Source organism: Myodes glareolus, chromosome 27, assembly GCF_982192425.1.
Source record: "Myodes glareolus chromosome 27, mMyoGla1.1, whole genome shotgun sequence".
Lineage (NCBI taxonomy): Eukaryota > Metazoa > Chordata > Mammalia > Rodentia > Cricetidae > Myodes > Myodes glareolus.
In genome coordinates, this window is record NC_142052.1 from 1,503,289 (window position 1) to 1,531,038 (window position 27,750).

The 27,750-nt window shown below is 42.9% G+C and overlaps 1 protein-coding gene across 2 annotated transcripts in view; it reads left to right on the forward strand.

Annotated features, from left to right (window-relative positions):
- Reln (reelin) overlaps positions 1-27,750 on the forward strand; it is a 433,437-nt gene that overhangs the window by 66,632 nt on the left and 339,055 nt on the right. For both annotated transcript variants that reach the window (XM_087902405.1, XM_087902404.1), the window contains exon 2: positions 98-208. In XM_087902405.1, the coding sequence (XP_087758531.1) occupies positions 98-208 (111 nt within the window). The remainder of the gene's footprint in view (positions 1-97; positions 209-27,750) is intronic.

Below are 27,750 nucleotides of genomic sequence, written 5' to 3' on the forward strand. Positions count from 1 at the left end.
GCTAATTTGCCGATGACTACCCCCCACCCCGACACTCCAGAGTTGTCTGTTCTCTCTCACTATACTAACGGAAGTCTTTCCCCCTCCTCTGTTTCAGTTACCATTTCAACAAGCACCTTCTTCGACGGCTTGTTGGTGACGGGACTGTATACCTCTACAAGTGCTCAGTCTTCTCAGAGCGTTGGAGGCGCCAGTGCTTTTGGATTTGGTAAGCCATCCTGTTCGAAGAGCCGGCAACTGTCAAGATTTTAGACAGTTACGCCGTCTTTGCTGTTTCGGGAATATCAGTTTTGAAAGTGTTCAGCTTTTGTGACTAAAGAGAAAATCATGTAAAATTGTATGTGTATGTGGTGCTTGAAATCAGGTGCTGTGTTGAACCGTTGTACTCAGCCTGCCATGGTCTTGGTAGACAATTTCCCTTTTCTGAATTTTCTTCCCCCACTTCTCTCCCTCATGCCTTGCTTCCTTCTTTCTTTCTTCTTGTTTTTGAGCACACATGGCTTCTTCATGTGCATTTATTGTGCTTTCTTCTCACTCATTCCCTCCCTTCCTGTTGTCCCTTGTGTAGGTCTCTTCTCCCCATGCGGTTCTCCCGTCTGATTTCTTACCATGTATATTTTATAGCTGTCTATTTCCAACCTCCCCTAAGGTGTTTTATTCACACCTCATGATCTACTTTCTAGTTTTATGGCATATAAATAAACATATAATTTTAAATATAGGTTCTGCATATTTAAGAAAACATACTGTTAGGGTTTTTTTTTTCCTTAAAAAAACTGGTTTGTTTCACTAAGCATAATACTTTTTAGTTGCATCTACTTTTCCAGATAGGTCAAGATCTCATTTTATGGATGCATGAAATTGCACTGTGTGTATGCGCACTCTTTTTCTCCATTCAGCTGTTGATGGGTATCTAGAGTGGTTCTGTTTCCTGTGCTGTGCGCTCATCACCAGCACCTCACTGTGCTGTGCTGACCCAACGCCACTCTGGGATGTACCCGAGTCACCATAGGACAGCTCTGTTCCCGGCTCTTGAGGGACCTCCATGCTGACTTCTCAAGTGGCGTGGGGTGTTTCTATTCCCACCAGCACCAAATGATAGTTACCATTTTCTAACATCCTCACCAGGGAATGACAGCCTTTCTGTCCCCTCTCTACCATGATATTCTTGGCTCTGTGGGTTTAGTGTAAATTTTTGAGTTTTTCATTCAATTTGATGAAATTTATTTTGCCATCCATGGATCATTCAGTTTTCATAGTTATACCAATCAGATGGGAGAAGAAAAGTTCCACACTGTTTAATAAGAAAGAATTGCTTAAAGGGGGCTCAGCAGTATTTGTTAATTTAATCCTATGGGTATTTATAAAAGAACGTCACTTAATACTTAAATGACTTAAGTAAAGTGTTCGTTCTTAAATCGGAGATCTGGCAGATTACACCTGTGGCAAGGCAGACGGCTTCATGAAGGTCATTAATCACAGAGGATTCTCAATTTGGAAATCTCTGATTTGCCCGTATGCTGCAGTCATGCCAACCTGGATTAAATAGACTCTGAAGAACATCAAAACTGCACATTTCATAGCAAAACCATTGATCTTATGCTAAAATCGTGAAACTATAAAGGCGTGGCAAAGATAGAATTGCATTGTCAAAAGCCAGCATGTGCTAATGCTATTTATTACATAAATATTTCCCCGTATGAAAGCTCGATACGTGGCCTATCCGAGATAAGGCCTTTGACCTTGTGGTTTATAGGAACCCGGAAGGCACCTCAGGGTTGTTTGACATGGGGAGTCATCCCATGGAGAATTTTAATCTGTTACTATTTTCTTCTAAGGCTAAAACTTGGGGGAAATATTCCTCTTAGGTATAAAGAGTCCACTGACTTAGCCTTATTTTTTTGGGGCTCCAGAGAGATGAAGGGTTTAGCTACAGTCATATCTATAGTATCTGTGCATAAATGTTACCACTTTATTATAGCAGAACTCACATGTGTGGCTGACAAATTTAGCTGATAGATCTTGAGGGCACTCAGCTCAATGTGAATTTTAGATGAATTTTTATTTTAAGTGTGCAATGTTTATCTACCAGGCTTGACCCTAACACAGTCAGTTTTCAAAAGCTCTGGAGCTATGGTTTGGTAACTTAAAGCTCCTTAGATGGTTCTTACTATTTTTTAAATTAATTAATTAACTAAAGTGTCTTGTTGTCCCAGTTAAGTTCCTGCTGTGATAAAATGCCCTCACAAACGCAGCTAAAGGGAGAACGAGTTTACCTGGCCTATAATTGGAGGGCTCAGTCCATCATGGAGGAAGCTCTAGTGGCCGGAGCCTGAGGCATCTGGACACAGCATCAGTAGTCAGGAGGCAGAGAATGAGGAACGCAGGTGCTTAGCTAGCGTTCTCCTTGTACGGTGGTCTGGTGATGCTGCCCACTTTAGGGTGGTCCTTCCACCTCACAGGTATGTCCAGGGACTGGTCTCAGAAGAGGCTCGGCTCCATCAAGTTGATAACATTAGACATGACAGTCACCCAGGTTGGTCTGGAGTCCTGGCAATGCTCCTGTCTCAGCCTTCCAAGCACTAGAAGTACAGGGTGAGTCACCAAGCTGGCTCTTGTGACTTTATCCAGGGCTGAGACACTGCTGGATCTTCTGCTACTCAGCACCAGCATCGCCTGCAATCCATCCGCACGGTTAGTTCTAGAATTACTCCATATGGGGGTGAATCCGAAACTGGGGTGGGGTGGACAGGGGAATCCAGTCATCATTTAAAAAAAAAAAAAACAAAGAACCTGGGTGATTTTGACAAGTTATTTCCACTGATGCAGTAGAAATACAGATAGCGGTTAAATGACCATATATAAATGTAATAGCAAGTAGAGGAAATTGATGGAATAGGAAATTTAAGTGGATTTCTGTTTTGGAGTAGTTTAGTGGTTACGGTGGGATGAGGCTGAAGTAATATGATTTATTCTTTGGTGCAGAACAAAAGAGTTGCCGAATACATAATTTGTTGTTAGTCTCTGGGTGTTTTGATGGAATGTGAAACATGGTTTGCTTGGCATTTTCCAACACGTAGGATTAATGTGTGATGTGTTTAACTAGCTGTGACAAGGGAGGCAAACAAAAGCATATAGTTGAGTTTAAATAGATTTTGGACAATCTTTTCTCCTATTTAGAGTTAATTTTCATTGTATTAATTACACCAAAGTTGCAGCTACTTTCTGGAATATCAAATGCATATAAGAAACAGCCCAAGTAAGGCCATAATTATTCTTCAGATACCATTGTAGAAACATAATTCTACGAACGTAACTACAGCCTTTTATGCAAAACCAGAATTTTTCAAATAAAATGCATGCCTTGCTGACCAAAAATAGATAAATGCCTAATAGCCAGAAATATATTAAAACAATAGCTACACAAAGATGCATTGTGTACAGCGATGTTTGGTTTGAAGTGCCTCATTTTGCTTGTCAGTGTAAGAAAACACTCTGCCCCAGGGAAGTGTGACGCTTAATTATGGATTTCTCTTTGTGTATCCCAGGGGGGAAAAAAATAAGAAAAGCGCCTTCCCCTTGTCTTTGGCTTTGAATTCTATCTAGCTCAATCATGTAAATTTTCAAGGCTTATTGTGGTTGCTCAATGAAGGGGGATTTGAATATCCTTTCATATAAAATTGTTCCTTGCCAGAGCTGAGATTCATTTTACTCGATTTTTAATATTCTGTCTCTGAACGCTAGAACTTTTACTCACGTTTTGATATCCTGCCTCTTAGATCGGAGAATCTGGTGGGCACAGCCGATGCAGAGTAACTAGGCTTGAAGCTGAGCCCCCTGATCAGCCAACACATCTGCCAAGTCAACAACTGTTTGATGAAATGTTTAGAGCCCTTGGTATCTTTCATTCCCCTCTTTTCGGGGGGCACTAATTAGACATCAAGTCATTTAAGTTATAAAACTCTTTAAAAGGTGAGATTCAATGAAATCAGTGTATGTGGAGGGCTGCTTTAGCGAGCAGATTCTAAAGTGTGTTCTTTTTAGTTCTTTCCTCCCAAGCACTCTTTGAATCTTATTTTAATGGTTATTAATAGATGAGTATAAATTATCTCCAATACTACCTTCAAATTATTACCATTAAAAGTTTTTAACTTCATTGTTATATTTTTTTTAAATATTATTTGGCACCAAGGCATATTTGCAAAGCAAAACACCTGTTCGAAGACAAGTCTTGGATCTATTAATCCATGGGTCTCTGGATCATAAAGATATGTGCTTCACCAGTGGGCTTAGATTTCATACCAAGGCTTCATTGCCATGATGCAAATTTCTGTTACTGCTTTCCTCTATTGACACTAAGAATAGAGACAGATGGGCCGCTTGAGCTATCTTTTGGTTATACTTCATAATAGGTCTAAGTAGAAGTGTTACACCTTAGCAGATTTTCACTTGGAAGCCCTTGTCCCTCCAAACATTTGGTGAAGTCAGTCGGTCCTAGCTGTTCTGTCTGGGTCTGTGAACTACCTGCATTGTGGACAGAGACACATATTTAGGGCTTATTATTTATCCATAAAAACAAAAGAGCCACTAGCAACCTCATTAGGTGTGGTGGATGTACCCATTTGCTAGCTTAAATTAAGGTAGTACTTTATATCAAAAGGTCTGGTTAAAGTTATTTCGTCTGTGTTTTTATGAAGAGATGTGAAAATAAATGCAATTTAAGCATCATTGTGTAATTCGAAGCCTGACCTTTTATTGGGTATGCTAAATGATCTGTAATTAACAAGACAATTCTAGGTTAATTAAACAAATTACTCTAGTCAATGGGACAAGGAGCAGAGCTGACAAGAGGTGGTACCACAATTAATTTCTCCTGCTTGCCGGGGATTAATCCAAGCATGACTTTATCCATTACATTTGGGTAGGCTGGCACTATTGGCAACATGAACATAAACCTTATCTGGTTAGTATTTGACACTTTACAAAGAATTCAGAGGTATTTCCTGACTCCTCCGTAACTTGAAAATCGCATCCTACAGAGTGGTAAAAAGTGTGGTATATATAAAATTTGTATATCAACGCATTCCCGGTGCAAATTAGTCATGGGCATAAGGCCTGAGGTGAGCTGTAACAGTCAGAGAAAGCAGTCTCCTGTAGTATCTTACCACATGATCTCTGGTGTGTGGCAACTCCGCTTCCATGCTGGTTTTTGCTAACTCACGTGACGACTCACCTCCCACAAATCTAGGTGCTTGCATCTGAAACATGAGAATAACAGACTGACCAACTTCACACAGTTATTGTATAGATGAAATGAGATATCCATTCAAGTGCCTGATATATACTATATGCTCAAAGTAGGCAGGAGACGTTGACTCTAACTGGATGTGTTCATTGCTCTCCCCAGCTGTCAGTGCACAGGTGGGGAAGGCAGGCTAGACAGTCACCCAGCATCTATGACACAAGGCAGAGCAAGTGTGAGGACTAAAGCTAGGTATTCTGGCATTATGGCCAGTTCTCAGAGGCTTCTAAAGACGAGCATTCAGGAGTGCACAAGATTGTTGACAGAGGTGTTTTGTTCTACCTGGTTCCCACAGTCATTAAGTCCCAGAGAAACCACACAGAGGTCCACATTAACTATAAATTGATTGGCCCATTAGCTCAGACTTCTTATTAACTCTTATAACTCATATTAGCCCATTATTTTTTGTCTATGTTAGCCACATAGGTGGCTCGGTACCTTATTTGGTGGGGCAATCACATCTTGCTTCTTCTGTGGCTGGGACAGGACTGTGTCCTCTTCCCTGAATTCTCCTATTCTCATTGATCTGCCTCTACTTCCTGTCTGGTTGCCCCGCCTATACTTCCTGCCTGGATACTGGCCAATCAGCGTTTATTTAAAATATAATTGACAGGGTACAGACCGTTGTCCCACAGCACAAGATGGCTGAGTAAGCACAGGTTCCTGTCACCAGACCTGACAGTCTGGGTTCTAGCCTCAGGACTCATGTGGTGGAAATAGATAACAGAGTTTGACAACATGTCCCGAGTACCATATATACTGTAGCAGTGCCTGCTCCTAAATAAATAAGTAATGTTTGCATGTATGTAATCATAAAAAACAGAACCCACATAGCACACGGGTATCATTTTGAAGGATACATTTTAATGCTTGTCAGTGTCTTTCTGAGATAAACACTTGATACCACTCTCTAGAGTCATCCAGAATAATCCAGAACAAATCTGTACCCACTGGCAGTCACTCTCCAGTTTCCCCACCTTTTGTCCCTGACGACTAACCACTCTGCTTTTTGTGCATATGAATTTCTTGCTTTGGATAACTGTTATAAATGGAATTATACAGTACATGGTCTTTTCTGCTTGGTGTCTTTTCTTTAGCATAGTCTCAAAGTTCATCATTTTGCTACAGAATAAGTATATCATTCTTTCTTATGGAAAAATAATATTCTGTTATGTGCATACAATGTTTTCTATTTAGGGTGTAGATGTGTGGAGGTTACCAGATACCAGAGTGGTGTGAATTTAGAGGAAAAAAAGAATGAAAATATTTAAAGGAATCACAACGTGTGGGGGGGTCATCAGAGCCCTTCAATACTTATCAGCAGCCCTGCAGCCCCCATAGATTAAAATTAATTAGTTTGTCTGGTGACTCTGACCTGAAAACAATTAAACGTACAAGACTCGTTTATCATGTGCCCTCCCCTCCTGCCATTCGTCAGACCATTGTAATATGTTTCAACCTCAGCCCCATTGCCTCAGTGTACACCAGGGGATAAACAAGCCAGGCCAGCCAAGTCCAGGGATTTGAACTTGATATTTTTAGCAGCTCTTCATGAGCTGAATGCAAGGGGTAGGTGACCTGTTTGGGTGAATACCTTGTGACCCTTCTAGACCTCCATCCTGACCCACTAACTCTGCTGAGCGATTGTAACACCCTTTCTCTCCTCCCTGACTTTGTTTCCTCTGCTAACACTGTCTCTTCAACTTCTGCTGTTGCCCCCAACAGTGCCTTGGCTTAATGTATGTACAACTGACCGGGGATGGGGGGATGGTACCATCCGTACAGTGCTAACCTCGTAAACACAAGGCCCTACGTTCTATCTTCAGAACCCAAATTAAAAATCTAGGTGCAATGGCACAAATTTGTGATCTCCGTGCTGGGGGCTGGTGATGGGAGGATCCTTCGGTCTTGCTGGTCTGCCAGACTAGCCCACTTGCCAAGCTGAGGGCCAGCAGAAAACCTGTCTCAGAAATAAAGTAGATAATTCCTGGGAACAATACCCAAGATTGTCTCCCTGCACACACAGATTAGAACATGCGCAAACAGACAAACGGGACACACAACCTTTAAGGAGTTAAGGAGATGATCCAGTCACATGTATGAGCAGAGGCACACGGGTGTGGAGAAGGAAGGACGTGGCTATCTTTAAGTTTAAGGAGATTTCTAAAATTGCACAGAAATCTATGTGTACACAGGTGCACACACATTTACAACTACACAGATATGTAATTCAGCCCCTGCGCTCTTCCCCTTTCTTCCTAGAGTTGGCAGGCACCCATGCTTTCAGGTCCAATGACTCGAGGTCTTTGTAGAAAAGATACACTGAGCTTCCTGAGACAGTCCATCCAACCTCATCTCTTGCGACAGACCCGAATCTATTTTACAGCATACTCAAGTTCTTACTTCATTCCTCATCTCTTTCCAGAAATGACAACTCTGTCATTCTTTGGGAATATGTTCTAAAGTAATTTTTAAATTGTGTGTATATGTGTAGGTGTGATGTGTACTATGTGTATACATGTAGGCCTCATGCGCATGCCACAGTGCACGTGTAGAGGGCAGGGGACATCCTAGGGTGTTGGCATTAACTTCTACCTATTTGGAGGCAGAGTCTTCCTGTAGACACACTGGGATTACAGTATGAACCATCACACCGTCTCCCTGTAGACACATGGGATTACAGTCCTGCATCATCACACCGTCTCCCTGTAGACACATGGGATTACAGTCCCGCATCATCACACCATCTCCCTGTAGACACATGGGATTACAGTCCCACATCATCACACCGTCTCTTGTAGACACATGGGATTACAGTCCTGCATCATCACACCGTCTCCCTGTAGACACATGGGATTACAGTCCCGCATCATCACACCGTCTCTTGTAGACACATGGGATTACAGTCCTGCATCATCACACTGTCTCCCTGTAGACACACTGGGATTACAGTCCTGCATCATCACACCGTCTCTTGTAGACACATGGGATTACAGTCCTGCATCATCACACCGTCTCCCTGTAGACACATGCGATTACAGTCCCGCATCATCACACCGTCTCCCTGTAGACACATGGGATTACATTCCTGCATCATCACACCGTCTCCCTGTAGACACATGGGATTACAGTCCCGCATCATCACACTGTCTCCCTGTAGACACATGGGATTACAGTCCCGCATCATCACACCGTCTCCCTGTAGACACACTGGGATTACAGTCCTGCATCATCACACCGTCTCCCTGTAGACACATACGATTACAGTTCTCTACTATCATGCCATGTGCAGTTTCTTCTGTACTGTAAGCATGTTACTCACCACGAGATCTCCACAGATGCTTATTCTAAGATTATAATTAGCCGGGCGATGAAGAAATATTTTTCATATAAAAGCACAGCTCCTGGCTTTAACTTCAGTACCTTCCCATGCGATGGCTCACATAGTTAATGTTAATGCAAATGTTAAGAAGTAGGACACTGGTTTTCTTCTTTTGGGTAAAAAGTTGTACTCTAGGTAGGATTTATCCATTTCCTGATTCCCTTAGAAACTCTATTATTATTTGTATTTATTAATCCTTAATACTTTGTATATTCTATAGACTGTACACTGCCAATATGTGTACCTAGAAATCACTGGAGAAATTTTGAAATGTAACCCATATATTGACTGGTTTTGTGTGGCAACTCCACACAAGCTAGAGTGATCAGAGAGGAAGGAGCCTCAGCTTGGTATTGCCTCCATAAGATACAGATGTAAGGCATTTTCTCAATTAGTTATTAATGGAGGAGTCACAGCCCATGGTGTGTGGTGCCATCCCTGGGCTGCTGGTCCTGGGTTCTATAAGAAGGCAGCCAGAGGAACAAGACAGGAAGCAGCAAGCCAGAGGAACAAGACAGTAAGCAGCTCCCCTCTATGGCCTCTGCATCAGCTCCTGCCTCCGGGATCCTGCCTGTCCTGACCTCCTTCAGTGATGAACAGCAATGCTGAAGTATAAACTGAATAAACCCCTTTCTCCCCAACTTGCTTTTTGGTCAGTGTGTTTCATCGCAACAATAGAAACCCTAACTTATTATCCCTTGAGATGAATAATTCTTCTAGGTCTTCATTTCTGCTCAAATGAATATGTTCAGTATTGGAGTGGTTGGATTTCTTATGAACAGAATCAAGAAATACACCTTCTACAGCAGATTATTGGTAGAAGTTGTCACTCTGTAAGTGAGGATTTTTACATTTTAGTGTGTCTACTAGTGTTTAAATTTTGTTAAATAAAGTATGTCTCTCTTGGCATACTAAATCCTGGTTTCTGTTAAAGACACCACTTTCAGGGCCCCTTGATGGTATGAGGGACAGGCCAGGGAAGGGCAGTGAATTTTCCTGGGGTGCTTTCTCCTGTGGCAACATTTTAAAGAAGAATCCTGAAAAATAAATTTCAGTAAAATTAAGCATTATTCCTCATATGAAAGCAAAATTGTTATATCATTTTCCCTTTTAAATATAAGAATTAGTTAGAAACACTGAGGAATCTTGGTATTTTGCTAAGAGAAGCTTATTTCCAGGGGATGTGCCAAACTGTCATTTTACCAGGAGCAGGTGCATGCTTCATGGGACAGGCTTAAAGGGCTGACCCGGACCTTACAGCCATGTCTAACCTGCAATGTAGTATTTGCGCTTGAGATTGCCCTCTACCTGGTAAATGCATTTGTGTTCTATGTTAACAGTTAATTGTTTACTGTTCTAGTTGATAGTGGAACACAGGAGAATGGAGTCTAAAAATGAGGCAGACTACCGTCTCATGCGATAGCCAACTTTATTCAGAACAGCAGACAGCTTACACTCTTGAACAATTAAGAATCACACGAGTAAAGTGTACTGTCACAAGGACAAGCCACATGTTTCAAACACATGTTTTCCCACCGAGACAGATAAACATTTAATTGAATCCGTTAGACCTGGGAAGAGCACAAAACCACATTCCAAGAACAGTTCTGTGTTTTGAAGAAACTGAGATCACAGACTCTTGTCTTGTTTCCTTGGAGTTTTCTCAGAAGCGCTCAGAAGTCTCCTCTCAAGACTCCATTTGCTGGCTCTGTGCTGACAGAAAATGACTTAAATAGACTCTTGGATAAATTCAGCTACTTCTTTCCTGGCAGTTAAATCAAAGAAAAGTAGATTTCATAATGCTATTAATTCCTAGAAATATTTTCTAGAATTATCTTTGAAATAAACGTGGGGGTGTGTGAAAGTATCACCTTGGCATCGACTAGGGGATATTTCTGGATGCAACTCTAGAATTTGAAAACGGACAGAGAAGTGTAATAAACTCACCTCACCAAATGAGGTGCATCCTGCCCCGTCTTCCTGTTCTGCAGTTTTAATTCTTCCCTCTTGTGCTCAGTTTTGCGTTTAGCCAAACAGAATAGACATGTAGGCTGTTCTCCGAGGCAGACGCAGAGCTAAATTACTGCTTTCAGGACTTGGAGTGTCTAAGTGGAAAGATACTTGCTAATGTGGGAGTTGCCATTTTGGAAAACAGAATAGCAGAGATTGTTAAGATCTCGGTTAAAGCTCAGATGGTGCCGCCCCGCCCAGTTCTCTTCCTTCGTGTTTTCATGCGTCAGAACCATGTTGTTGCTATTATCTAGTTAATTCTGCTATTTCTGGTTCTCTTGATGCGACGTGTCTCTCCAGATAAACTCTGATAACTAGCAAATTGAAGGTGAAATAAAAGTGGCTCTCGGAGATGGCATCTGGAAAGGTATTTCGTTGATTGGGAGGCAGAAGCAGGCGGATCTCTGTGATCCGCCTGTAGGAGCCTGGCCTACAGAGTGAGTTTCAGGACAGCCAGGACTGTTTCACAGAGAAACCCTGTCTCAGGGGGGAAAAATTATGTGCATGATGAGAAGAATGTTTTTAATCCTGAATGACCTACTGACATTTCTTAGAGTAACAACAAAAACAGAAAAAAATGTTGCTAATAAAAGAAGAATTCAGCTGGACATTTGGTTTTCTCTCTGGAGAAAAGGGCTAGCAACCAGCCAGGTCTCAAAATCTTGTGAGGCTGATGAAGTTGACTCCCCCGTCTGGCCCTGCTCCTTTTCTTTCTTCTTGTCTCCTTTTCAATAAAACACTGATGTCTGTCATATCTTAGAATGGACCTTGAATCCCGTGTGCACAGGGCCACTGTCCATGTCTTGAGATGTATCCACAGAACCTTTGTGGGAAAAGTGATTGCTGCTCTTAAAAGTTTTTATAAAAAAAGTTATTATAGTTTAATAACTCAAGCAGCATTCCTTCAATATGTTTTTGTCTTTACGAAATAAAACCAGAAGATGAAATCCACTCTGTATCCAGATGAGTGATTCTTGACATGGCTGTTCTTGTACAACCATCACCACTAGTGTGGAAACATGGCCTTTGCTCTGGGAAGAAGCCCATGTCCGCTAGCCAGGAGTTCTTCAGCACCTCCCGCCCTGAGTCCTCAGAAACCCCTAGTCTGCTTTCTGTGGATTTCTGAATTCGCTTACTCTAGAAATCACGTAAATTCATGCAGATGTGATTTTTCATGAGTGACTGATTTGCTTGCTGTTTTCAAGTTTTGTCTGCATTGACACTTACTTAAGTACTTCAATTTTATTTATGACGGAATGATATTCCATTTCTGGATATTCCATACTTATTTATCCAGTCTGTAAATGGGTAGTCTAGCTTTTATGTCCTGTGAACCTTCGTGCCCAAGTGTTTGTTGTGGGAACATACGGTTTAAATCCTCTTGGGTGTATGGCTGGGATGGAACTGCTGGTCATACATTACTTCTGCTTTATTTTAAAGGACTGTTTTCTATGTCAGCTACACCTTGCTTATCTTTTTAAAAATGGAACTGTCCAGTTGTTGTCTGTAGCAATGCATCTCCTTGCATCTCCACCTGCAGTGTGTGTGTGTGTGTGTGTGTGTGTGTGTGTGTGTGTGTGTGCGTGTGTGTGTGTGTATGTGTGTGTGTGTGTGTGTGCAAGTTGCAGTCTGCTCACATCCTTGCCAGCACTTGCTGTCTTCTGGTTTGGGGTTTGACTTGCTTTCAGTCACTGGTGTTTGTAGGTAGAGACCCAAATCTTGCTGTGGTTGGTTTCACTTTGGTAACATGTGAGGCTCAACCCCTCACCTGTCTGAGGTCATCCGTGTGTCTTTGGAGGAAGTCTGTTCAAGTTCGTAAGCCAATTTTTAATTGGTCCTTTTGTTTATTTATGTCGGCGTGTTTAATTCACTTGTTTGAAGTGTTTGGTCCAGTGAGGCTGATGGGAGTACTCTCGCAGATTTTTATAGTGAATTGGAGGGCTAGGTAATAAATTAAAAATGTCAGTTTTCAAATGTCAGCTGCGTGTTCTTTAAACACAAGAGTCCTCCCTGGGCCCCATGGTGATTTTGTCTTGTTTTCCTTAAACCACATTTCGAGTTCTGACTTTAGACTGTGCAGCCTGAAGCAGGAGTCCTCTACCTTCCTAATGCTGTGGCCCCAACCATGAAATTATTTTCATTGCTACTATTGTGAATTGTAATGTAAATATCTGATACACAGGATATCAGTATGGGACCACTGTGGGGTTCATGACCCACAGGTTAAGAACGCTGGAGTGCAGTTTCAGACTTCGTGGGTTTTAGTTTGTGTTTTAACAGGTTCCCTTTCCACTGTACTTTAAAAACAGCATTTCTTTTGTGTATGTTTTGCATGGATATCCTCATTCATATGCGGTAGATAGACGTGTGTGCAGTTATGTTATGTGTATTTCTTAAGCTACCTTTCATCACGTAAGTCTGGAACATTCTATTTAGTCCGTATGCAAGCAACTCTTAGGGATGTGCATTTTCTACCAATTATTCTCTGAAGTTATGTTAGAAGAGAGGAAAATGTGTAAATTAAATAAAGAGATTTGGAGTATGCACCACATAACAGATGTACCAGCTCAGACCACTGTACATTGGTACAGACCATTGTACCAGATTGAACACAAAGACCTCAGTACATCCCGTGTACAAGGCTCATGCGACCAAGTGAATGGATGAAGTAAATGGTCTTTCTGAGTTATAGTCCCATGCTTATACATGAGTACTCATCTAAGAAACTGTTACTCTTTAAATTGTTATTTATTTTTATGTATATGGGTGTTTTGCCCGCATTCAGGTCTGTGCACCATGTGTGTGCCTGGTGACCGTGGAGGCCAGGACAAAGCACTGGATCACCTGGGGCCAGAGCTACAGATGATGTGAGCATCATCTTGAATTGAACCTAGAAGACAGCTAGCTAGTGCTGCTAACCAAAGAGTCCGTTTTTTTTGTTTGTTTTTTTTTATTAAAAATTTCCACCTCCTCCCATTTCCCACCCCTCCTCCCATTCCCCCTCCCCCTCCCTCTCCAGTCCAAAGAGCAGTCAGAGTTCCCTGCCCCATGGGAAGTTCAAGGCAGGTCTAGGAAGGTGAGCAAACAGACCAGGCTCCCACAAAGCCCGTCCATGCAGTAGAATCAAAACCAGTGCCATTGTCCTTGGCTTCTCAGGCAGCCCTCCTTGTCAGCCACATTCAGAGAGTCCGGTTTGATCACATGCTCCATCAGTCCCAGTCCAGCTGACCTTGGTGAGCTCCCATTAGATCAGCCCCACCGTCTTAGTAGGTGGGCGCACCCCTCGTGGTCCTGACTTCCTTGCTCATGTTCTCCCTCCTTCTGCTCCTCATTTGGACCTTGGGAGCTCAGTCCAGTGCTCCAATGTGGGTCTCTTTCTCTATCTCCATTCATCGCCAGATGAGGGTTCTATGGTGATATGCAAGATATTGATCAGTGTGACTATGGGACAAAGCCAGTTCAGGCACCCTCTCCTCAGCAGCCCAAGGAACAAGCTGGGGACATCTTCTTGGACACCTGGGAACCCCTCTAGAATCAAGTCTCTTGCCAACCCTAAAGTGGCTCCCTAAATTAAGATCTACCTCCCTGCTCCCATATTCCTTCATCCCAGTCATCCCATTCCCCCAAGCTCTCCCCATCCTCCCCTTCTCCCTTCTCTCTCCCCCTCTCCCCTTACCCCCACCCCACCCCCACCCCCAAGCTCCCAACAGAAGAAGTTCAAATGACCAAAAGACACTTAAGGTCATGCTCAACATCCTTAGCGATCAGGGAAATGCAAATCAAAACAACTTTGAGATATCATCTTACACCTGTCAGAATGGCTAAAATCAAAAACACCAATGATAGCCTATGCTGGAGAGGATGTGGAGTAAGGGAATCACTCATCCATTGCTGGTGGGAATGCAAACTTGTGCAACCACTTTGGAAATCAGTGTGGTGGTTTCTCAGGAAATTCAGGATCAACCTACTCCAGGATCCAGCAATACCACTCTTGGGAATATACCCAAGAGATGCCCTATCATACTACAAAAGCATTTGTTCAGCTATGTTCATAGCACCACTATTTGTAATAACTGGAACCTGGAATCAACCTAGATGCCTCTCAATGGAAGAATGGTTAAAGAAAGTATGGAATATATATGCATTAGAGTACTACTTAGTGGTAAAAAAACAGTGACATCTTGAATCTTGCATGCAAATGAATGGAAATAGAAAACACTATCCTGAGTGAGGTAACCCAGACCCAAAAAGAGGAATATGGTATGTACTCACTCATAAGTGAATTCTAGCCATAAATAAAGGACATTGAGCCTATAATTCAGGATTCTAGAGAAGCTAAATAAGAAGGTAAACCCAAAGAAAAACATATAGTTATCCTCCTGGATATTGGAAGTAGACAAGATTGCTGGTTTTTTTTTTTAAAGTAATTTAAGGTGCCAAGGTTTGATTGAAGCCATGTCAGTTTACATTTTTGACCTTGTGTTATGAAAAAAATGACACACCACAGTTGAAGTAATTTACAGTGAACAAACATTATGTGGAGTTTACATGCAGTGGTATGCACACGTCTGATGGAGTTTACATGCAGTGGTATGCACACGTCTGATGGAGTTTACATGCAGTGGTATGCACACGTCTGATGGAGTTTACATGCAGTGGTATGCACATGTCTGATGGAGTTTACATGCAGTGGTATGCACACGTCTGAAGGAATTTACATGCAGTGGAATGCACACGTCTGATGGAGTTTACATGTAGTGGTATACACACATCTGATGGATATGAGATGTAACTGCAGACAAAGGAATAATGCAAATTCATATCAAAATATGTGTTATCGTAATCCAGAAAGTTCTCTCATGCTCCCTTCTGCTGGTTCCAGTTGCTGTTATGATTTTATTCCACTGTAGATTAGTGTTTTTTTTGAAATTTAAATAAGTGCATTTAGTCAATAGGCATTTTTTACATGACTCTGAGCCATTTGCTCTTGAGATCTAGCCATGTTGCATGTAACAATAGCTTGTACTATTTTATTGTTGGGTAGTCTTTGTTTGTTTTTATATTCTTGAATTAGATTTGCTCTAGCTCGTGTATACAGCTACTATAAACTTCTCATACAGTTTTTTTGGTGTATATTGATATGACTTTATTGGATATTTGTAGGCATGGCTAGATTTTATTTTATAAGAAACTGTTAGACTTTTACACTAAAGTAGCTGTATTTGCCTACATTTGCGAACATCGTGTGGGAATTATACTTGTTCGGAGTTTGGTATTGTCAGTGCTTTAATTTTGGTCACTTTGGCAGGCAGATGTTGGGATCTCATTGTAGGGAGAATTCCTTTCCTGTCAGACACACGTCCGTTTTCTCCACACAAGGACACAACAACAACCCCACAACCCCACAAAGTCTAACTTGGGGAACGAGTGAGTTTTTAGAATTTGCTTACAGAACCTGGGGGAAAGATGACTTATAGGGACATGGGAGACCCTAAGAGGACCTCGCCAGAAAGTCTTCACCCGGCATGGATGATGGATTTCCCACTGCCACACGGACGTCTACTCTAACCTGTATACTCTAACACTGCTTGAGGCGGCGTGCAGTTAGGGAAGGATTGCAAACAAATGGCTTGAGGAGCAGCTGGAATCTCAGGGGAGAATCTGATAACCCCCTCCACTCCCTCTCCGAGGGAAGATCAGCAGCCAACAGGTGGGATCTCGTAGGGCGCTTGCAAGCAGGCACCGCTGATCTGATGATGGTGACCCGTGTTTTGCTCTGCAACACCCACTGAGGTTTTAACTCTCATTTTCCAACTGACGAAAGATGTTGAGCACTTTTTTAAGTACTTCTTGGCAATTTTATGTCAAATGTTCACTTCTTGTATCTTTTGGGTAGGTGGAGAAATAACGGGACATGCATTGATTTTCTGAAAGTTTATGGTGTCCCTCATAGGTGTGGGCATGGTCCTACTCAACAGGAAGGGCTTGAGTAGCATTTTCCAAGTTCCCTTTCTTCTCAGCGTTCTGGGATGGTCACCCTTCCCAGACTATTCTCTTCACACAGGTGTCTGTTTGTCCCCCTCCTTTAAAAAAAAAAAATGACTCCTAAAGTGAAGCACAATTAACAAAAACCCAGAGACAGATATTCGGGTTCAACCTGAAGGTCAGAGAAACAAAGCAGCCAGCCACTGACTCTTACCTCGACTTCAGTTCAAAAATGGCGATCCTGCCTCCAGGAATCTCGGAATGAGACTGAAACTGTGAGCTGTCTCCTCCCGTTTTATAGTTCTCTCTAGGGCTGGGATTAAAGGTGTGCACCACTGGATTAAAGAAGTGCAATGCCTGGTTTCTATGGCAACCAGTATGGCTAATGGGATTAAAGGTGTATCTGTCAGGCTGACCAGTGGGGCTATTTAACTCTGATCTTCAGGCAAGCTTTATTTATTAAAATACAAATGAAATGGCATTACACCACAATATAATGAACTGCGTTGGGACGTTTTCTCCTATAATTATAGTGTATTCTGTTTGTATTTGTTCCCCAACCGTCTTGGGCTGCTCCCCCTTCTCTTCCCAAATAGTCTTCCTTCTACTTCCGTGCCCCCCGTTTAAAGCTTTAGATCCTACATAAGAAAGAAGTCAGCCAGTGGTGGTGCCCGTCTTTAATCTCAGCACTTGGGAGGCAGAGGTGTATCTCTGTGAGTTCAAGGCCAACCTGGTCTACAAGAGCTAATTCCAGGACAGCCAGGGCTACACAGAGAAACCCTGTCTTGAAAAACAAAAACAAAACAACAGCAACAACAAAAATAATGAAAACATGATGTCTTTCTTTCTAGGACTATTGTACTTAAAATAGTGGTGTCCAAATTCGCCCATCTTTCTGCAAATTTATACTGGATGACTGCAGCATTCGCTATTTTATACCAATTCATCCATGATTCTCCACTTAGTTCTACTTTTAAAAATAAGGACTGTTTTGGACTATTGAGTCTTTTTAATATATCCTGGTGTCCAAGTTGGCTTCAACTGTCAAACAACACAAACCTAGCGTCATCTGGGAAGAGGGAACTTAAATAGAAGAATTCTCACAACCAGATTGGCCTCTGGCCACATTTGCAAGGCATTTTCTTAATTGTTGATTGATGTAGGAGGGCCCAGGCCACTGTGGGTGGTGCTATCCCTAGCGACTACTGGGTTTGGGCTGTATAAGAAAGGTAACTGACCATCAGCTTGAAAGTAAGTCAGCAAGCAGCATTCCCTGTGGTTTCGGCTCCCGCTGCCTACCTCGAGTTCCTGCTTGGAATTGGACTATGTTCTGTAAAGTGAAAGAAATCCCCTCCTCTGTAAATTATTTTGGTGTTTATCACAGTAACAGAAAGCAAACTAGGCAAACAGGGTACTGGTCCAGCCTGTGCTTAGTTTGGCCATGTATTTTCCTGTTTACGCTCACTTATCCTTTGTCTCAACAATGTCTTGAGATTTGCAGAAGTTTTAATATTTTATAAGTTCTAACTCCTGGTTTCTTTGATAGTCATTGCTGCATGTCTGTCCAGAAGCCCCATTGCCTGCCTCGGTGTAAATGATTTTTGTTGTGAACACGTGTCCTGGATGGTGTGGCCTGACCGTTGAAATGCAATTAACTTCAATTATCACAACCTTTGGGTGAGAAGAAAACAGGGGCTGGGGCCTGTGCGCAGAGTTACTATAGACTCCCTATTAAGAATTCTTGCCTTTGGGAAAATACACAGTCAGGACCCTTTTCATTCTATAGCATTAGGTGTTTGCATTTAAAAAGTTTTTTTTTTCAATCCAAAGTGTGTAAGCTTCTAACTTTAGTGCCCCTTTACAAACTGAAATTGCCTCAGACCCCAGGACGACTCTGTGGTGAGCCGAATGGGCTTCAGGACGCTTGCTTCACACCAGAGCCTCATGCCAGAAGCCAAACAGATGGTAAACTAGATCAGAGATGACCCTCGGCACTCTCATTAGAGCAGTTGGGGAGATTTTAATGGGCCCCCGTTTGCCCGGTGCTGTGTTTAATGTCCACTGAACGGCCGCTCCTCCTCCCCTCCTCCCTCCCCTCCCCGTTACAAGTCAACAACCCGCATGGATGTTTGAATAAGGATTATCAGACACAATTTGCCCAGAAGATGTACAACCCTCTCGTGCTAATTAGCCAAGTTTCAATAATCACAGAGTTCTGCTATAATTGGAAAGAAACACCGTTTTGCTTGCCAGTGCATAACCACTAATTAACAGGAAGATAAAATATCCATGCAGTAGTCATATCTAGAAGACTCTGTTAACAGTTAATTAACAGACAAGTGGGTGCCAAGTCGACGTTGGTCAGAAAGTTCACAGATGAAGTTCTGTGACATAAATACAGAGTACGCACACTTTGTAAGCACGCTGCTGTTGAGCCAGAGCGGAGCATGGGCGGGGTAGGCCTTCGTGGTTTTGGCTTAGCCTTCCTATGGTTAAGGTCATGGTCATTGTATTAAAGAAACAGTGGGCTTGGTTCTGTGCACTTCAGACAACAGCTGCCGGTTGCTGCATTGTTGTTTACATATAAGCTTTAAAGCTCTGTTAATTTACTTTTCTCTTGATCGCAATAATTGCCTGGGCTTTCTCAGCCTGAAACTCTCCCCATGAAATTGGGCCATGACCCCTACATTTTTCTGTTTATTATAATCAGAATCAAGTGTGTAACACAGATAGCCCAAGGTTCACAAAGGAGAACATGAAAACTTGATGCCAGTTTTCTTTTTTTAATTAATTAATTTATTTGTTTATAAAAATTTCCACTTCCTCCCCTCTTCCCCATACCCTTCCATTCCCCCCACTCCCTCTCCTCCTCCCTCTTCAGTCCTAAGAGCAGTCAGGGTTTCCTGCCCTGTGGGAAGTTCAAGTTCCTCCCCTCTCCCTCCAGGTCTAGGAAGGTGAGCATCCAAACAGACCAGGATCCCAGAAAGCCAGTACATGCAGACATCTTGAATTTTGCATGCAAATGGATGGAAATAGAAAATGCTTTACTGAGTGAGGTAACCCAGACCCAAAAAGAGGAATATGGTATGTACTCACCTAAAAGTGGATTCTAGCCATAGTTAAAGGTCTTTGAGCCTATAATTCGTGATCCCAGAGAAGCTAAATAAGAAGGTGAACATGAAGAAAATCATACAGTTTTCTTTATTTTTGTTGATTCAGGAGGGCAAGGGTTACTAAAATGTTCTCCAAAAGTGTTTGAGAACAGACATTAAGCCTTTGTTTATAAAAGAGAGAGAGAGAGAGAGAGAGAGAGAGAGAGAGAGAGAGAGAGAGAGAAACTGAAGATACCTTCAAGCCTCTGTTCCTCCTGCCTCCACCTCCCGATTATGGGATTACATGTCTGTACCACCACGAGCAGTACAAGACTTTTTTTTTTTTAAAAAAAAATGCCTATTGTAACTAGAGTAGCAGACCTTCATGTTTTTAATAAAGTCTCTTTAGCTTTCTGTTTATGCTAATGGATGAATTCACATTATTAGCATATGCTGTTCGAACATGTGAGAGTTTTAAAAGTTGCCTTTGTGTAGGAAGTCTTAGTTGCTGGGCTAATACTAGAACTCCAATTATTTCTATACTGTTTGCTCAAAACGTTTACTACAGTGACAAATACTTTCCAGGTCTAAGCTGTTGTAGATTTAGAAGCTTTGGAACAGAAGGTCGCTAGCTGCTCAGGCGAGAAGAGGAAGAATACCCGGCAAACTGCGCTCTCGGTGGCTAGGTTGGGATGAACATACTTATCAGTTTCCTTTGAAATAAAGGAAAATTCATAAGGAAAAGGTTGAAACTGGAACACTTTAATAACGATAAACACGTTTAGCACATGGAGAGTTATGGAAGAATTATTGAATTAGTGGCTGTGGCAAACCATAATGTATTTTTATAGTCAATGCTCAGCTATATCGGAGAGTAGCTTTTTTAAAAAAAATTATAACTTGCAACAATGTGGAGGTCAGGGGATCACAGCAGGAGGTTGGTTCTCTTCTTCTACCAGGCGGGTTCAGGAAGGTTAAACGCAGACAGTCAGGCTTCACAACAAGTGCCTTTTCCCTCTGAGCCATCTCATAAGCCCTGCATAGAGTTTCTTCAAAGGATCAACAAAGGATAATCCTGGCATGTGATGGTTTCACTTCGTGTCCTCATTTCCTCCTCTGACTGATGTTGGGGTTCGCTCAGCCAATGCACTGATTCATTACACTTTCTTCCATCTTAATGGTTGCTGGTTTTTGAGGACAGAGTACTAGTCCGTCATTGCTGCTTAAACATGTCAGGCATTGCTTCATGAACTTTGTGGCCGTGTGAATGTGCCTTTGTGGGCTCGTGGCTGCACAGTACGGATACCAGCTGCTCCGCACGGTGACATTAAAAGCCCCCATATCATCAAGCCCTTCCCACACTGAGTATCTGTGGATATTGGCAAGTATTCATGTTGAGATAACTGTGTGATCAGATCTTGGCCATGTAAGATTTCTTCTTTCTCAAGAACAAAGCCATGAGTTAATTTATTTGGCCACAAGCACAGATTGTACTGAAGCACCCCTCCAGCTCCAGGCCCCTGTCAGCTTTACATTCTCTAGCTGGGTCTATGCAGCAAGGGGCCAGGCGTACTGAGGAGGGGGCTACCTGGCCAACTGGTAGACCTGGAGATAGACCTCCAAGGGTGCCTCAGCCTGGGTGGCCAGAATCCTGGAATTCTAACCCTCTGGGTTCCACGTAAGCCTCTGGTGTCTTTCAGGACCTGCAGCAGGCTCTTGCCACCTGCATGTTATATCCTTATTTTCCATCTTCCTGTTGGAGAATAGAAAGGAGACACCTTAATTTCTTTCTTTGATCTCCTGGCGGTATATTTTTCTCCTCTCTCTGCCCATGAATGGGTTGTACACTAAGTTCCTTCTGATCTGTCTTCACTCTCTTCTATACGACCGAACAGTCATGGAAAACTGTCCCCAACTGTCTCTTCTCTTCCAAAGCTCTTCTTGTTGGGCTCAGAGCTAAGGACATCTTTGCCTAGGCTTCACTTCCTTGCTATCTGTCCAAATACAGGTTCCCGACCACTCCCAGGTCTGCTCTGAAATACGTAATTTCCTAGGAGCCCACTCTTCTAGAAGGGGCAGTGCCGTGGGAAGAGTCAGTGGTTTTCATTTTGAACTAGACACCACCTAGTTTATATGCCCAGGCATGAAAAACAGCACAAGCAAAATGAATTATGAAAATTTGGGAGTTTTGACATTTTATTTTGCTGGACACAGGGTCTTACTCTGTACCCATGCTGGCCTTGAACTCAGAGACATCTCTGAAATCTTTCTGTCTTCACCAAATGCTGAGTCTGAACCAGTCCTGAAGAGTTATGGATCAAAATCATCTGAGCAAGTTGTATTGTGTTTATTATTTGTTGTTATTAGTGATTGTGTGTGTGTGTGTACATGTATCATGGAGTTTGTGTGGAGGTCAGAGGAAAGTTTGTGGGGGTCACGTCTCTCTGTCTGCGCAGTCTTGGGATTAAGCTCAGGTCATCAGGCTTGAGGGGCAACAGTGCCTTTACCTCCTGAGCCGTCTTGCTCACTCCTTGAAATAATTTAAAAAATAATATGTAATATTAATTTATTACTAATTTAGTAATAATATTTATTTAATTTATTTATTATTAATGCAATGATAATATATATTGATGTGTCATGTAACTTAAACTTCTAAAAAGTTTGATTCCAGAAATCTAAAAAAATTATGAGAATAAATTGCATCATGAATAACAGAAATATGCTAATGGAATTTTAAGATAGGAAAAAAGATTATCTCTGAGGTAGGTGTATATATATATATATAGGCCTTTCTCTCCAGGGTCTCAGCATTGGGTCACTCCCTGGGATAGGAGGAGACACTGGCCAACAAGAAGGGACCAGAGTGAATGGTGCTCTGCTCACAGGGGAAGTAGAGCAGTGTTTGCAGAGTCTTATGTATTCACTGGAGATTAATTTCCTGCCTCATGTGGAACATTTGTAATAGATGAAATCCAAGAAGAGGGGGTATCAGCTAGACAGTGGGGGATAGACAGGGTCTGGGGAAGGGTAACTTTGAGGGGCTCGAGGGAGGGAAGGGAGAGGGAGTGATATCATTATACTTCAGCTATAACAGTAAGAAATAAAAATGGAAACGTATATTAAAATGTTTAGAAGAATATTTTATACCATGAAATAAGACTCCAGGCTCCCTAGTTGCAATTTTTCTGTTTAACTATTTTGAGGTGTATTGTGAATTCCATATTTTACAATTCAGAAATATATATTTATTTATTTAAATGTATAAACTAAGTATATGTTAAATTGTATATATTTAGATATGTAAACTAAACTTAATACTTAAAAATGAAAAGGGAATCAAAAATAGCCCTTGCAGAAATTGGTTGTAACCCTCTCAGTGTTAGTCTGCTATCCTCATACACTTCTGGAAATGGGATCTATTGATCCAGATGTGGGGAGCTGTCACCTGCTAACAGCACACAGGCAGGGGGCAAGTGTCTATTGTCAGCATGCACACTACGTGCAAGGCCCTTTTTCCTCCGTGATTCGCCCAGTTCCCATAGGCCTCCTGTGCAGTAGAGGGATCCACGGTGCAACGTGACCACACAAGAAATCAGTCCTTTGTTGAATGTACGACAGGCAGGAAGGTGGGGCAGATTGTGAGGGCCCAAAGAATAGGAGCGTGTGGTCAGAGCTGGGGAGGAGGGGCTGGTGCCCCCAGGTGTAAGCGCTAGATGAAGACCTAGCCACCCTCTTCTCTGACGTACGCTAAGGAGCCGAGGAAAACGTAGAGGAAGAGCTGTCGTCTAAGTGCGACATGAGTTGTCTGAGCCAGTGTGCAGTTCTTATACACCCCCCTGGAGATGAATCTTGTGTCTCATGAGCAACGTGAAACACCACAGTCAGCTCAGGAAGACAAGGGCCACATATTAACCGGCATAGATGTATGATATGCTGTAATATACAAGCCAGTATCGTGCTAGGATTCCCCTTAATGCAAGCTGTAAGGTATCTAAGTGGTACCCAGTCTTGTTTTCAAACGAAGTGGGGTGTGTGTTCCAGCTCAAGTGTAATGTTTGAGGAAGACCGTGGGAGATAAATACCAGATGCTTCCCTTAGATATCAGCTGTAAGTTCTTCTCTAGCAAACTGACTTTGAAGAATTCTGTGTGAAGTTGCTACTATCTACTTTTGGACTCAGAGACAGTGGAGCACAAAAGTCATATCGTGTTTTATGTTGCTCAGTTCTCTAAATACAGACCTCGATTGCTCAAATGCTGCCAGGGCCTTGGTGTCTCCCTGTGATAGCATAGCGTGATATAGGACATACCAAGGACAGCCATGTTTCGTTTGATAGACACGCTGTACTAGAAGCACAGGGGGAAATGGCCATCTTACTTATCTAGATAGAGGACTTAACATAGTTTCTAGAGCTGGAGAGATGGCTCAGTGGCTAAGAGCACTGTTTGCCCTTGCAGAGGCTACTGATTCAATTCCCAGCATCCACATGGTGAGTCAAAAAGCGTTAGCAGAAACCTGGCTCTAGAGAAATTCCCAGGAATCCACAAGGATGACTCCAGTTAGAACCCTAAGCAATAGAGGAGAGGGAGCCTGATCTTAACTTGTCCCGTTGTCAGACTGATGAATATTTTAAATGTCACCATAGAACCTTCAGCAACTGATGGAAGCAGAGGCAGAGACCTGCATCAGAACATTAGACTGAGCTCCTGAGGTCCAGCTGAGTAGTGGGAGGAATGAGAATATGAGCAATGAGGTCAAGATCATGATGGGTTCACCCACTGAAGCAGTCTACCTGAGCTAATGGGAGCTCACCAACTCCAGCCAGACTGGGGAGGAACCAGCATGGGACCAAACTTGTCCCTCTGAATGTGGCTGACAGTTACATGGCTGGGACAGACTGAGGGGCCACTGGCAGTGGCACCAGGATTGATCCCTACTGCATGTGCTGGTTTTTGGGGAACCCATTCTCTTTGGATGGGTACCTTGCTCGGCCTGGATATAGTGGGGAGAACCTTGGGCCTTCCACAGGGCAGTGTGTCTTGTCCTCTCTGAGGATTGGATCAGGGCGGGGTGGGAGGGTATGTGGAGGAAGTCAGGAGGGGGAGGGAGTGGGACTGGATTGGTATGTATAGTGAAAATATATATATTTTTAAAATACCATTTTTAAATACCATTTTTTTAAAAAATACCATTTTCAGGGGATCCTAAGCCCTCTTCTGACTTCTACAGACACCAGGCTTACATACTGCAGGCAACACACTAATGCCCATAAAGTAAAAACAAAACAGTTCTCAGTACTAGAGCAGAGCCAAGACACAGGTGTGCTGGAATACTGACACAGACCTGAGGTATATGAGCATCTGAGTGTAGAACCTATTGCTGGAGGTGCCACAAGAAGTACTGAAGCCAGAGAAACGTTACAGAGCAGAGGCATGCATTAACAAAGGGTTGCCGCACTGAAGGAAGAATTGCATTCGCAGCAACTGTTTGGCCGAAACTCAGAGAGTCTATACTACAGGGTCCAGCTAACTTTGCGCTGAACTGCCCTGTTTTCAGACAGCTCAGACTATATTGTGCTACCTGCTTGGAGGAGGCTGGGGAAATGTTTGAAGTATTAGCCTGCAGACAAGGTTTTACTGGTGCTGCATGTAAAAGCGTGCCCTTTCTCTCCAAAATGAAGTATGTGGGCCTTTGTCATTGGAAGCAGGAAACCTGACACTTGACAGAATCTTTGCTATTCTCGTTTGTGGTTTCATCTCCCTTCTCCCTTTCCCTTCTTAGTGGAAAGGATAATACATAAGTCTTGAGAGCATTTTCTGCCTGCACCCCTGCCTGGTTCTCTGAGCAGTGAGAGACATGAGAAGCCCTCTCTCTCTACTCCTGCCGCAGCCTTTCCTCAGTAACCCCTCTGGACTCTCAGAAGCATAACATTTTCCGGAGCTCTTTGCACTTTCTAGGAGTCTTGTACTTTATCTCTCCTGCTCTGCTTTATGTTCACGGTAGCATGTTCAGGCAAGGGCAGCAGTGATCCAGTCTTCCCCTGGTTCTCCCGTGGGTGGAATTGGCCGCTTTCTTGCCATGAGCATCCCATATAACACAAGAGTGGTTGGACAAGCTGATCTCCTCCTAAACGTGTTAGATCAGAGGGAGTTTTACTTGTCTGAGCTAGGTAAAAATTGTCTTCCCCTTCTAAAGCACCGTGGGATTGTAGTCTGAGAACAGTTTAGAGATGGTGGGAACTCCCTAGGCCCTGGCTTTATCTTCCAGGATAAGGCAAGACTTGTATAATTGGCCAGCTCAGCTTCTGTCTTCTCTCTTGTTAGAAGCAGAGCTGGACGATAAGAACGAGGGGATAAGAACGAGGGGCTGTAGCTCCCTCATACTTGGTATGCTAGGGTCATGGATTAGAGGTCGATGGCCGGCAGGCTAAGTGAGGATGTCAGGATACTCCCAGGATCTGAGAAGGCCAAGGTAGGGATGGTCAGTCAACAGGACAACTTACAGAGGCTGTAGAGCCACACTCTGCAGCCCAGACCGGACTTGACATAAAGCCTCTAGCGAGGGCTGCTGGAATCAGGTCCCGTCTACCCACGTGCCTTGTCCTTTTGTGCAGAACCATTTGCTAGGAGAGGTCAGGGATTTCCCAGCTGTGGGGTCATAGGACTTCACCTTTCCTGAGCTTGTAATGACTCTACAAAAAAACCAATGATAGGCTGCTAGGCTGGTGGCTCTAAGGATATCTTCTTTCAAAAATGTAGCTACATTTGAACCCTTCTAATTAGCAAGATCCTAAATAAACGGTCTTTTGACCATTTAATACCTGTATGGAGTTAGGCAATGTTCAGTGTTGTTCTAAGTATATGACCGTCAAGGAAATGTAAAGGTTAAGACAGTTTTGTTTCAGCTTTGGGGATTTTCTGTGGTTTTTAGAAGCCAGGCTCAGGTTCTTGGTCTCAGCCCCATCAATGGGAAAAGGCTGATGAAAATATCTGGGGAGACAGAAGTCCTTGACATCTGTCTAGCTTTAGTTCATGTATGTATGTGTGTGTACACGTGTGTGCGTGTGCGTGTGCGTGTGCATGTATGTGTGCATGTCTGTGTGTGTCTTGTTGGTGACGTTGAGAGTCTTCCTCAATTGCTGTACACTGTATTTTGAAAACATTTTGTATTTATTTATTTGTGTGTATATGTGTTTCATGGTGCACACACGGAAGTCAGAAGAGAGCTTGCGGGAGTCAGTTCTTTCCTCTTCCAAATGGATTGAACTGTTGTCAAGCTTGGCAGCAAGCATCCTACTGGCTCAACCGTCTCACTGGCCCTGATGTATGTTATTTTGTTATTTATTTATTCATCCATTTATTTATTTATGCCAGAATCTCTCACTGAAGATTTGGCAAGGTTAGGTGGCCAATGAGCCCCAGATATTCGCCTGTTTCCACTTCCCTATCACTGGGTTTATTTACACTACAAACCACTCATGACTCTTACATGGTCTCTGGGCTTCCGGACTCAGGTCCCTGTGCGTGTATACCAAGAGAGCGCTTGCCAACTGAGCAGCCTCCTAGGTCTGTATGTGTATGTATATCTATATGGTCTACATGTGTATTCTTCAGTGATCTGGTAGAGGAGCATTCTGACCCACGCACCAGTTTGTGTAGTTTGGGGAATAAACATGTAAGGGAACTGCCACGATGCCCCAGAGACCTGGATGCAAAGAGGACCCCATGGAACAGGGAAGAATACGGAAAATCCTGGCAGGTCATGTCTAGTGACTGTCTCCTGGTAACTTTTGGCACATAAAAACATAGTTGATGCATGCCTTGCCGAGTTTTCCCTAGAACCACTGGTTAACTTCTCCTTAGTCCTCCATTGGTGTGCCCACGTGTAACGAAAGATGGACGTAGATTTCCTGGAATGTTGCTGACCACGTCCAAGGTCAGGAGCTAGAAGAGCCTTCCTACCTCTTCATTATTCTCC